General features: G+C 34.4%; 1 protein-coding gene across 1 annotated transcript in view; it reads right to left on the bottom strand.

Annotated features, from left to right (window-relative positions):
- The window catches only part of LOC150104721 (circadian locomoter output cycles protein kaput-like), a 237164-nt gene extending 224216 nt beyond the window's left edge, over positions 1–12948 (bottom strand). The window contains exons 1-2 of the mRNA XM_090395307.1: positions 12447–12948; positions 2228–2351 (exon numbers count right to left, since the gene is read on the bottom strand). Of these exons, the coding sequence (XP_090251433.1) occupies positions 2228–2283 (56 nt within the window). The 5' untranslated portion in view covers positions 2284–2351; positions 12447–12948. The remainder of the gene's footprint in view (positions 1–2227; positions 2352–12446) is intronic.
- Positions 12949–14295: the final 1347 nt, after the last annotated feature.

The following is a 14295-nucleotide window of genomic DNA, read 5'->3' on the forward strand; positions in this document are numbered from 1 at the left end:
AGGTGATCCCTCTTTTAGAGACTCCCTTCAACCATTTTCCCGTAAGTGCTCTGCTGAACTGGCCACTACCATTCCAATTTTTCCAATAAATACAATTTCTAACTCTTTAAGAAATATTGACAGATTACTTCTTTTTCATTAACAACAACACATGATGCTCTTGTGTTATAGGTCTTCTAATCTTTCATGTGAAGATTAGAAGACCTATAATTCAGATATATGCACTATTCAGAGATTAAGCAACTCAAGCTTCTAATCACTTCTGAAACTTCAGAGCACAAGCACTGTTTGATCATGACAGTTTATTCATAGCTTACAAGTATAAATAAGATAATGCTAAGATGTTAAATAAGAAAATATATACAGAAATATTTATAACAACCATCCTTGGAGACAGTCTTAATAGTGGGACAAATTGCTCTTATTGTGCAACTGGTAAATGTCTGTTGGCATGCAAGTCTTGCCTTCTGAATTGTTTCTACTAGACGTCTTTGCTTGCTGGCTTCAAGAATGACATTATTTGTGATATGATCTTGCCATATATATAAACTAATACTGATCAAAGGCATGTTATCCCAAAGCTATCGATATTAATTAAGTGGTGAAGAGCATATATTATATGTCTGAGAACCATATAAATATGACCATTGGTATTTGTAGAAAAGAAGTTTGATATTTTCTGGTGACAAGTCTGGATTTCCAGATATTAGGCATTTATGAAATGGAAGAGTTTGTATGCTTTCTTTCATCGTGTCAGAGTATTAATATAGGAACTAAGTAGTGAAAGAGTCTCTAAGAAAGTGTCATTTAACTTAATGTTTCCTTCTATTTCAATTTTTAGAATGGTTTTTATTGTGGTGACCATGAACTCAATCAATGATGCATTATTTAAATATAGATTAGGTCATTCTGGGAAGTTATTAGTGCATCAGTTACAAAGAAAAGACTGTTTATGCGAGTTTGGCTTGTCAGATCTTCAGAAGTTACACCATATTCATTTTCTTCAAGTCTGAAAATATAGCCAAGGGTAATAATGAAGAGATGATGCCAAAGAGTCTCCCTGAAAAACTCTAGCAGAAATAGAAAAGCTTTAAGTCATCTCTCCGATTAATTCCACCTCATATTTCTTCTTATTTATTTGAAGGATATGCTATAATAACCAAGAATTTTGAACGTCCTTTGTCTGCTTATTGTATCTGAAGCTTTGGGGGAAACCTATGTAGATTAAGATTAAAGGAAGATTTAACTTTTGCTCTTAACTTTTAAGGAAGTGAATGTGTTGGATACTATAATCCTAAAGTAGGAAGAAATCTACTGATAGGAAGCTGAACTTTATTATGTAATATTATCAAGGTATGGAATGCACGCTTTAGGATGTGTGTGTATCACGAATTAATGATGTTTTTCTAATTGACATTCACAGGCCAAATGTCACTGATGATTTTCTGATATTTTAATAATGATGGTGTCAGACTCAGTACAGATTTCAGTGCTATCTACTATAATCTTATTTAGTTCATATCAAAACCTGGGATTATCAAAAGGTCTGAATCAACATATGTTATGAATTTTCTTGTAATACTAAAAAATAATAAAAATAAATAAATTATTATCATCAAATTCTTGCCATGCACCAGCAAAGGGTTTATAGAATATCATTATTATTAAGAAAAGCCTCCAGGGAGCCAGTGACTCATTGAGGGAGAGCTAAGTATTACCTACACTGGCTGCCATACCTGTTTTTGAACTCATATAGGCTAAAAACACTCACCACACCCAATAGCAATCCATTCCAGAGAAAAATCAAGCTCACACCCCATTCTTAACAGCATTCATTCTCAATTTCCATGGATGTCCTCTTGTCCTTCACCCACCCTCCATAAAATGAAAAATTCCATCTACTGATATCTTGTATGATCCTTGAAATTATATCATGATAGTACTACATGTAAAAGTTACATCATTACTCATTTCCTATCGACAATTTTCCTCCAAATGTAAATTTTTTACATTGTAATTTTTAGAGATCTTCAAGAATTTGAAGATCTCTACCAGTTTTGCCATGTCTGGTCAACTGTAATCCTTATTTCTTCATTCTATAGAACCAAATAATAATGCCAATGATATATTTCCATCGAAAATAAAAATCCTGAATATTTACTGATATTCCATGCAACATTCTACATGGAAAATAAAAGTCCTGAATAACATTTAACTCTTTACTTACCTGCTGGAATCTGGAGAGGTACCAGAAGCCCGACTCCCTGCCATTTTAGTTGGCATGATTATAGCAAGATGTCAACTTTGTGACATCTGAATCACAATATAATAATACATCTAGATAGTGTTATCTGGTAAAACAAGAAACAAAAATACATCAGAAAATGTATTAATTATGTATAATGTAATAAAATGTATAATCAAGTTGTACAGGAAGAACATTTTAAAAATGCACAATTTTTTTTTATTGAATGGAATAAGTAGATTAAAAAAAGGAACTCTTTTCTTAACTCTCAGAATAATAAAGGCATGCTTCTTGGTCATGCACCTCTTGATAAACTTCATGTTCATTAGCTAATTCTCATAATGCTATATGCTGTGGAAATTTTTTTTCGCTTGGTTACAAAGTCAATTATATTCTTTAGTCTATTACACTAGAGCAGCGATTTTCAACCGGCGTGCCGCGAGATTTATGCAAACAAATTAATTGAAAGAACTAATGTCATAATTTGCACATTTATTTATTAGTATCTGGTCTTCCATCTTCTTGTGTGTGTAAATCAATCAAAATTATGCCCATTTTTTGCCAGAAAAAAAAAAAATCAAATAAAAAATTTTTTTGCCAGATCATCAAAAAAATTAAAAGAATATATTTTTAGTGTGCCGCAGAATTTTAATAATTAGTCTAGGTGTGCTGTGTTATGAAAAAGGTTGAAAATCACTGCACCAGAGTAATCAAACAACATTTATGTATGAAGTAACTTCATAACTAGCCTAAAAATAAATTGCCTCAGTATCCTAAAATGCAAAACAGACTTCTTTTCAGACATGTATATTGTTAAGCATTATGGGAAGGATCACTACCCAAACCACTTTCAACCTTTATTGTTACTTGTGTATGGAAAATATACAACTTCTGTATTAATTCAACCTTGTTTTCTTTCTGGGTATGACTCTTACTGATGAGACCTCAATAAAAATCAAAACCAGTCTGGGTAGTGACCCTTCCCATAATACATAGCAATATATATGTCCGAAAAGAAATATGCTTTGCATTATGAGATACTGAGGCAACTGATGTGAAATCAACAGCCTCTATATACAAGTAACCTAGTCATGAAGATACCTAATAAACAAGAATATAATTTTATGGCAAACATAGTTTAATAATGCTTTTTTTTTTATATATTTATGTATCTATTTATATCACTGTACACATGAGAGGCCACAAGGACTATGTCTGTTTTCATTTTCCCCTGCTATTTTAAGAAAAGGATTGAGCATTCTGTAAAATGCAAAATAAGCATTAACAACACTGTTTTACTAACTCTGAATGGATATTCTTATTATACAAACACCTCCTGGAGTGAAGACTTATCAAGAGAATGAAGCCTAATTTGAGTACTAATCAAAGTGTTACCAAAATTTCAACTGGATTAAACTGGAAAATTATAATTGGACATAAAACATTTTATGATTACCACAGTAATTTTTCCTTTAAACAAAAGTTACAATGACAAAAAATACAATTTGCTGGAGATATCATTCTCTATGATGATACTGCGTACCATGCTACATTTATAACCACTCAAAAAGAAACAGTACGGCTCATCAAAATGGGTCACTATTTAAAATCAATCACAAAAGACATTACCAACTGGTTGAAAAGAGATGACGAATGTTCTAGACTAAGTCAAAAGGTAAAGTCAAATGTAACAAAAGTTATTTGCACTATTAACACAAGTACGATGCATCACCACTGCTGGATTTACACTGCAGGGATCACTTGTGTAGTACTTATAACACAGGAGTAAATAGGAATGTAGCTCAGGAAGTCGCACTAACACTTGCTCATCCTACAAGACTTGACTTTATATTGGCTGCATCATCTTATGACAGTGATGCCATGACTCAACTGCACCGCACTGCATCAGCCAATGATGCAATAGCTCCTGGAGTTTGTGTATGATTAGCTGATGCAGTATGTTGCAATCAGAAAACTGAAATACAGTGCTGCCAAATGATACATAAACTACGGACTAAGTCTCTCCTAAACAAGAGCCAATCGAAAGATTGTCATTTTCATGTTCAGCACATCGAAATTAGTAAAGAATCACTATTTTCATTTCAGAGACAAATTATGTGTCGGCCAGTGTTATCTAATCCTTAGCCTGCCAGCAGTATAACAAGATAATGGGCTCTATGAGTGGTAAAGACCCAAATTCAATTTTCATGATGACAAGAACAATCTTTACATGGACTTTTTCAATAGAAAGTGAGTTATCTGACCTCATATGGAGGTACAGTTTTTGCAGTGTGAAAAACCTCGGTTTTTCATCCAGCATAATTTGGGCAGAAAACATGGATAGTTAAGAGACAAAAATAACAATCGATGGGGAGTAGATAGCATGATGGGTGACGGGATTATTTAGCACATTAGTGGGTTGTAGATGGTAGTTTGGCTGGAGGATTATGTAGTTATGTGTTGGATAAACCCCCACACCAACTACAACTTACGTGTGGTTGGTGTGGGGGTTTAATAGGTTCCTACCCATGAAAGGTTTAACATGAAAATAAAATTATAAGTAAGAACAAAGCAGTGTATGATGCTGGCATATGCCTGATTTGTACACTGTCAATTCTAATAGTCAGAAATGTTGATATAGTTACAAATGCTTATCTGCTACTTAAACAAAAGTTATGCAGTGCTCGATGATATTCCATTTGTGCTACAGATTGTAGTTTTGAAAGATTCCTCTTATGCCTACATTGTTAATCAAGTAATCACGAACGCACTACAGGAGGGTTGGGAATGGACTATATCAAACTCCCTGTCAGTTACCTGCACATACAGACCTGTATGTGCAGGTCTCTTCCAGCCATATAATTATGACCCTTAAGCAACTCAAAGTTAGCACAATTGCACTCTAAATTACAATATACTATTTTTTGTTGTTGTTCTGAAAGCCTTTATTTTACATTATTGGCTGAATCATAGCACATAATATTTCAAATATAGTTAATTATTAGAATATTAGCTTGTTTCATACCTAATAATACTGAAGCAAACTAGGCTGCAAAATCCTGCAGCCATTAGAAATGGGATAGAGTTACAAATTATCTGACTATAGCAGGATGGGCTTTACACTGCTAGAAACTGTTAGCCAACTTGAAACATTCATCAATACTACTGATTATATATCAACCTATTGTAAAGACTTGTGTGGTTTGTAAAATGATATATAAAAAGCATACAGCTGAATTTCTCACTCTCTCTGAAATTTCAGTTATGTGATTACAAAGTAGCAATTAGCAATTCAACAATAGCAAAACATCTTAGGTCTCACTAATAGCCAGAAGCAGAGAATTTTTCAACTTCAATAACGATGAGAAAAGAAACAGAAAAACATCTCATAGGTTACCTCAAAGATAATTTATGGAATATACTGCTAACACAAAAAAACCCAGAGTAAACAAGCAATATTTCCCCTAGTTAGTTGTGAACATTGACCTTACTAGAGATATAACCCTCTGTTTATTATTATCATCATCAAATTCCTGCCATGTACCCTCAAAGGGTATACAGAATATGATAGTACTACATGAAAAATTTACATCACTACTAACTTCCTATCTATAATTTTCCTCCAAATCAGTCTGTTACTTATCAAGACTCCAATATTATCATATCTTATATTTCCATCACCTAAGGCACTTTTTTCGTATCAATCCACCTACATCTTGGTCGTCCACTGGGTCATTTTCCTACCAACCTGGCAGAGAACACTTATTTTGCTAATCTTTCATCGCCCATTCTATTTAAGTAACCATACCACCTGAGATTAGCTCTGCTAACACATTCCTGGATGCTGGCAATGCCAAGTTCCTTCCTAATATCCTAGTTTTTAATTATATTGCCATTGATGCCATATGTTCGGGACCCTAATCTTTCTCAGGACTCTCATATTTGCATTCTCTAGTCTTTGGTCAAGTGTTTTACTTCTAAACAGCTCTCAGATCCATAAGTTAAAATTGGTTCGAACACTGTCTTGTATACAGCTAATTTAGTGTTCCGACTAATTTCTCTCTTATTCCATATGAATTTATTCAATTGACTTCCTACCATACCAGCTTTGTTGATTCTGTTGTCTATTTCCATATTTAATTTGCCATCTTCACTAAAAATCGTGCCTAAGTAGCTGAAATGTTTTACTTGTTTCACAGGTTCTTCATTCACAATGCAGTTAACATTTTCAATGCTTCTCCTATTTTCATTATTTTTGTCTTGTTATTGCTGACCTTCATACCATATCTATTACAACAGTTATTCAATTTAGTCAGGGAATCTTGCAGCAGATTTATTTAGAAGTATAACATCGTCCGCATAAAGCAAGGAGGTGACATTAAATCTCCAATTTTGATATCAGGTTTAATACCACTTTCCTTCATAATGTGATCCATATAGATAATGAATAACAGAGGGGATAATGTACATCCTTGTCTCACACCAGATTTAACATTAAACCATCTTCCTGTACTTCCTTCAATTCTAACTGCTGACTTACAACTCCAATAAAGACTAAGTATTGTTTGATATAATATCCCATTGATGCCATATAACTGTAGTGTATTGAATGACTTCTCTCTTTGCACCGCCTTTTTCCAGATCTACAAAACTTAAATATAGATCTTTGTTAATTCCCATGATTTCTCAACTATTTGTCTTAAAGTAAAGATCTGATCCTGACAGCCTCTATTTGGCCTGAATCCAGCTTGTTCTTCACCAAGCTTTTCTTCCACAATCCTTCTCAACTGTTTCTCAAGTATACTTGCATAAATCTTACCAGGAACATTCAGTAGGGAAATACCTCTGTAATTCTCACATTCAGTTTTATTTCTCTTTTTATATATGGGTACTAAGATAGCTCTACTCCAATCATCGGGAATTCGTCCCTCTGTCCAGGCCTTCTGAACTATGCAGTGCAGCCACTGCATAGTTCAGAAGTTCATAGTAAGGAGGTATAAGACTTTTATACCTCCATGCTTCAGCATTTCTGGTCTAATATCATCTATTCCTGCTGCCTTTCCACATTTTAAGGCCTTGATGGTTTTTTTCTACATCAAGTACAGATATGTATTCCTGAATGTATGCCTGTTGAGTGTTTTTTTACCACAGTGCTATCACTGCTTGTTTCATTTAGCAATTTTTCGAAGTAATTACTCCACACTTCAAGAATATCTTTTTCTCCAGTTTTCACGTCACCTTTATCACCTCTAATTCCTTTTACAACACTCTTTCCTCCATTTCTGAGCTTCTTCAACAACCTCCAGAATATTTTGCCACCTTCTTGATATTTATTTTCTATGTTCTTACCTAAGTCTTCCCATGACTTTTGTTTAGCTAGTTTTACAAAGTGTTTAGCTTTCTTACATTTTTCTCTGTATTCTCTAAGAAAACAAGCTGACTTATTTGACAGGAACTTTTGATATGCTGTCTTCTTTTCCTTCACTGCCTCTTTAACTTCCTGTGTCCACCAGGGAGTTCTGATTTTTCTATTTTTGCAGACAACCTCATGCCTCTCTAGCTGAATCAATCAATGTTTTCTTCAAGGGTTGCCACTGAATCTCCAAGGTTTGGTTCCTGTTCTCAAACACTTTCATTTTTTATTCAATAACCTTTAGTTTATTATTATTATTTATTAAACTTCTCTCATTTTTTTTTTTTTGGTTTGTTTGTTTGTTTATGCTAATTCACTTTTCAGGTAAACTTGTGTTACTCTGAACTATATGGACAAGTATGATAACATGATCTTATAAAATCACACTTCTCTTGTCTTGATTTATAAGAACATGGTTTAAATTTTGGTGCTGTATATTATTATTATTTGACACCTCCAGGGAGTCCAAAGACTCATCGAGGGAGAGTGTGCCAACAGCATCGAACGATTGGACTCCTTCCAACTACTAACCGCGCTCAAACTTACTCAACTGAGCCATTAGTAGCAGAGGCTCTACCAATCAACCAACCTTTGCCGGTATACAAGAATTACTAATTTTTATCACCAAATACACTCAAAGATCTGAGTTATATGTCACTATAATTGCAACAATTGTTATATTATTACTCTCATCTACCATTTCCTGTTTACTTACTACTGTTTTTGACTGGCATGTTCTATACTCAGAAATATAATTCCTGTTTTGTAACAGAATGGACTTTTTCAACATTTTTCTACTATATAAACTATGAATTTTTTGTAAGCTTGGTTAAGTTTTTTTTTTCTTTTTTCTGGGTTTGATTAGAGCATTCTGGATAGGTATGTCTTGTTCTGATCAGGTTAGATAATGTGAGATTAGGTTAGGTTCAATTTTATATAACAAGGTATTTCTTTATCAAAATGTTAAGACCTTGATGGAGTACAATTTGTAATATTTTACAATGAGCAACTTCTTTTGTAGCAGACTTGCTCAAGTGTTGACTTTGTTGGATATGTTATGTGTAGCTTTATTTGGCATAATAATGTGCAGATGCAAGGATATTTTTTGTAATGTATATTCTGAAAGAGTTGTGCTCTTTCAAAAAGTTGAAAGAGTTGAAAGTTTTCTTTGGAAAAAAAAAAAGTAAGAGAACTATTATGTTTCTCTTACTTTTTTTTTCCAATTTTCTTGCACAGGGTGGTCCATAAGTCACATAGGGGTTTAAACATCTAATAAATGTTATTTATTAATTATATTTTTGTTATAATGAAATACGGAACCTGGAGTTTTTTTTTTATTAGTTATGAAAAACGGCATGCAAATGCCTTCCATTTTCAGCTTCACAAAGATGGGCCCTTTCCACAGCATGTCCCATGACAGCTGTTAATGTTTCTAGCTGCAGTGTCCTAATTTCTGAACAAATGTTCTCTTTCAAGTGTTGGATTGTCTAAGGCTTGTTCACACACATACACACACCTTTTGCTTTAGTTAACCACATAGAAAGAAGATGGGAGTGGTCAGATCTGGAGAACTTCCTCTGTCTCTCCTCAACCTATAGGGTACTAGGCAGCATGGGCTATTGATAGTGCTGACTGTTTGGTAACTTTATCCCTTTTTGATGTCACTCATGTAATAGGTTCTTGGTCTCCCTCTACCAGGTCTTCCCTCCATGAAATTTGTAGTCCAGTCTGAGTGTCTTAATAGGTGTCATATCACGTTATTTCCCCCTTTTTTTTTCTACCTTTCTTGTAACTCTTTCTGTCCACGTGATTCTCAGCATTCAATGCCAACACCATCTCGAATGCCAGGATCTTGATTTTTCTCTTTTTTGGGGAGTCTATGTCCGATTCGTAGAGGGCCACACTCTAGACATAACTTTTAATAAAGTGCTTGGTTCTCAATGACACACTCGTTGATATTAATAATGTTCTTTTGTTGTTAAATGCTTTTTTTTTTGTTTGTGCTATTCTTGTTCTCACATCTCTTCCACTTCTCCCATCTGATGTTTATTAGGCTTCCTAGCTGGGTAAATTCTTTTACTTATATTAATCTTTTCCCATCTATTGTGACATTTATGATTTATTCTTCATCTCTCATACACTCCATTACTTTTGTTTTTCTTATTGATTTTCATCTTGCATCTTTCACTGGGGAGTTTATTCATCTCTGCAAGCGATTCTTATAGTTCTTTTTCCTATTTTCTGCTATTAAGGCTATGTCACCTGAAAATTTCACTGTATTATGCAGCCTGTCATTCATCTTTATTCCACAATTGATGCTTTTCTTTGAATTCCTTCAGAGCCTCTTCAAAGTAAATATTAGTAATAGTGAGAGTCCACACCCTTTCTTATTTTAGCTTCTTTCCCCTTTCTTATGACTGCAGTTTGATTTTTATGTAGTTGATGAATTAGTCTTTTGTCATTGTAATCTATCTTCAGATTTTTGAGGACTCTGAACATTATATTCCAGTCAATGTTGTCAAAATCTTTTTCTATATCAATGAATGTCACGAGTATGGGTGTGTTTATTATGAGTGCTTCTCTGTCAAGGAGTTAGTATAGTTTCTCTTGTCCCCCCCTTCCTATTTCTTCTAAAGACAAATTGGTCATCAGCTAAATGTTCTTCTATTTTTCTTTTAATATAGTAACTGATAATTCTAGTTAGGATTTTAAGACTATTGAGTAATAGACTTAACATTCGGTGATCTTCAATGTCTGTGCCTTTTTTTTTTTTTTTTTTGGAATTGCTAACAACGTTTTTCTCAAAATCTGTTGGGATTTCTCCTGTTGTGTACATTTGATGGATCATTTTTATATAGTTCACATTTTGCTTCTTCACCTAGTACTTGCAAAATTTCTCCTTAGATTTTGTCAACTTATGGTACTTTAGACTGTTTCAGTTCTTTAAGAGCAGATAGCCAGCCTGGCTGGCTGAGCGGTTAGCGTATCTGCTCTCCAGGCAAAAGGTTGCTGGTTTGAATCCCGCCATGGGCATGGATGTTTGTGATTGTCTGTGGAAATACCAGTGGTGGTGGTGGTAGGCAATAGATGGCACTAGTGTATATGATGACCTAGATGGAGAGATGTAGAGTAGGTGCCCTCCCTCAATGAGTCTTTGAACTCCCTGGAGGTGACAAATAATAATAATAATAATCTTTGCAAAATTATTCATTTGACTGCAGCTCTAGCAGTATCAGCAGTGAAAAATCTCCAGGTTCTGTATTTCATTATAATAACAATAAAAAATAATAATAATAGTTATTAAATGTTTAAACTCATTCATGACTTATGGGCCACCATGTATAACTATTATTTTTAAGTATACTGTATCATAGTATATTTTGTAATAGTAAGAGAAGTATTTTGTATTATTGCATAAAATAATTTGGTGCACAAGAGTGACAGAATATTGTAGTCCTGTCACTCTACATGTTCTTGCAATATAATAAGGTTTAACATCAAGCAGCATCATTTAAAAATGCAGCGGTTAAAATACAAATCCTGATCCTGATTTACACTCATGTGTAGACCCACCCTTTACTGTGCAGGCTTTCTAAACCAAAATGACACAGAATAGGTTAGTTAATCTTTATTCCAGGAGTGTCTTAATGTCTATAGGTGTGTGTGGGGGGGGGGGTTGATTTGCTTGTTCTGAGAGGCAAAAAACCCTAGTTTCTGGATGAAAAAAAAAAAAAAAAACCCTCTACCTCTGTATAGGTAGACGGTTTTTTCGTATAGGACCAGCTCACTCACTTTTAGTCAAAAGAGATCAGATAATGGTTCCTCGAGTCATGGATGGGAATCGAACTTGGATCTTTCCCACCAAGGGGCTTTGTGTGTATGTGTGTGTGTGCGCGCGCGCGCGCACACACACACAGCAATAGCATATGCTGTGTGATGAGAATGAAATACAAAACAATGCTAAAAAAAAAAAAACACACACAGGAATATACACACAGCCATCCTCACTCTTTTGGCAGTAGGGGGATCTAACGTTATTTGAAATCATTTGTGTAACGAAAACATGAAAATGTTCGTGATATCAGCAACTTATAATAAATTATTTAAACTTTTAAGATCCTACAAGTTCGGGGGAATTACTGTTCTGATTAATCCAGAATATTCCTGAACCATCTGCCTGGCTCGTAAACTAAGCTAGGCCGATGGTTCATTTTCATTGTTGTTATTATTATACGGGCATCACCATGCAGTCAGAACTCATCGTGGGAGATCCATTTATTCACACATCATGGATGAGAGTTAAAGGAAATAAATAATTACTATCACCCGACGATAATCTGATTTCAGGGAATATCAACTCTAATGACTTTTCTTTAAGTTAAACTAAATGGAATTTTCCATTATTTAAACTTTTTCGTACTGATTATGTATTATGACTGCAATACGAAGAAAATCTGATTTGGAAACAGTAGTAATATTTTCGCAGTATTTCCATAAAAATAAGCACTTGATTTTGTTTAATACGTTATAGGTGTCAGTACAAGTAGTTGTTTACTAACAGTAATAACAATTGGAAACATTTTACTTCCGTGTAAAAGTACGGTAAAGAAAATATGCTCCTTCGTGCTTTTATGTATGTTTCAAATTTAATATACATACATATACAACAGGTATACACACATGTATATACATACACACGATTACTTTTAGAAGTATATTAATTTAGAAATAATTATCTTTTCTTGATAGAATTTTAAAAAATCCTTCTTTTATAACAAATAAAGTTACCTTTTGGTGCCTCTAAAGAAAGTTTCTGGGCACAGTATGTGACAGCCGTCTGACGACAGGACGATGCAACAGATAGGTTTCCTCTTGGGTTGCTAACGATCTGCAGCAGTAAATGCTCAGAAACGGTAGTAAGTTGTATGCTTCCTAGTTGTAGGTTACAGACCTTGGCCTTTGCTGAAATTCGTTAGCACTGAATTTGTTCCTGGTCTGAAAAACGTGAAAACTCCTTAACACTGAAGTAAAACTTTCAATTAATTCATTCTTGCTACATATTACAAGCCACACACAATCGCACACTGGACTCCTTATAGTCAAAAAAATCTAGGTCAGTAGCACTTTCATAAGAAGTATACCCTCCCCACAACGGAAGAGATGCTATCCATCTAACCTGTCGGCGGTCTCCGGAATTGCTTCGACAATAATCGCTTTAACCATTTACGTCATAAAACCTCCCCAGTTTCCCCTCATATGTTTGGTTAATAATCTGTAGCAAAAATCAGGAAGTCATTTGTACCTGTAGTAACCAACGCACTCTGCTGGTGAAAGCATCTGAGAAAAACAGAAAAACATCTGAGAAAACAGATCTGCGGCGTATTTTGCAGTTAGCCATTCGTGACTAAGAGTTCCTCATTGGTGACCTGAACAACGATTATGAAGACAGCATAATAATAAGGGATTTTTAGCAAAACTAAGAACGAAGTTAGAGTTATACAGAAATACAAGAGGTGTGATTATAAATATCAGAAATTTACTGACTCCTCATTAGGCTGACCATATTTCCTTGAGACAAAAACTGGACGGGGGTTATGTAATATTCTGTATTCATGAAAAAGTAAGACGATAAAAAAATTTTACTTTGCCCAATACGTATGGCGATAAAACGTTGGTAATTACTATTTCGATTTGGTACGTGCTGAAGAAAATTTTGGTTCATAAATTTTATTGATCAATTTCAACAAGCTGTCATTCGCGCTAAAACTTCGGCCCGACCCACTTTTATCACCATACGTCTCACCATAAACCAGCGAATGTTTTTATTATTATTTTTTTTTTAGCTGAAGCCAGAGTGTTTTCAGTATCCTTATGTTTCTGACTGTGTAGATGTTGATGTCGCTTCTGCCTCCATGAGCAACGGAAAAATGGACATTACAATGTTGGCTTACCACTTTTGTTCCATCACTACACAGCTTGTCTATTTTAATAAATTTGAATTGTTTCTGGAGATCGTCATTAAAACTACAGTTTCGCCTCTTTGACATTGCAAGGAGAGACTTAAAGCTTTAAAAAATATGAAAATAAAACCACCAGCATTAAATAACAAAGCCACCGGTTAGCATACAGACAAAACAAAAACTAACGCTACAGCAGAACAGACGCCACGTCTGAGCCCCGCAAGTGTTGCCAACATGTGTTTTTTTTATTTCTCTGAATAAATCACTGCAGATATCGATATTTAGTATCGAACAATGACTCCATGGTTATACAAATTACTGGTATCCATCATATCGATTACGATTATAGGTTATGAATAATAATTTATGATTGACCAATATTAAAGTATATTTATAGGTTTTATTAAAGATGGGACAAAATTGGCATTTTTATTAAAACTACGAGACCGCCGGGAAATATGAAAAAAAAAAAAAAACGGTACTGTCCCGTTCAAAACGGTACGTATGGTCAGCCTACTCCTCATACACTATCAAATGAGCATTATACGAGCATGTACTCTTCGAAGAAAGTCCCGTTATCTTGAATGAATTATCACTTTAGATTCCTGGAAGAGTATTCTGTATGGGAAAAACATAGTAGAGAAACAAGCCCACAAGCAAACAGCAAGGCGAAAAAT

This window comes from Typopeltis vanoorti, chromosome 7 (assembly GCF_054136105.1).
Source record: "Typopeltis vanoorti isolate ZY-2024b chromosome 7, IOZ_Tvanoo_1.0, whole genome shotgun sequence".
In the NCBI taxonomy this organism is placed as follows: domain Eukaryota; kingdom Metazoa; phylum Arthropoda; class Arachnida; order Uropygi; family Thelyphonidae; genus Typopeltis; species Typopeltis vanoorti.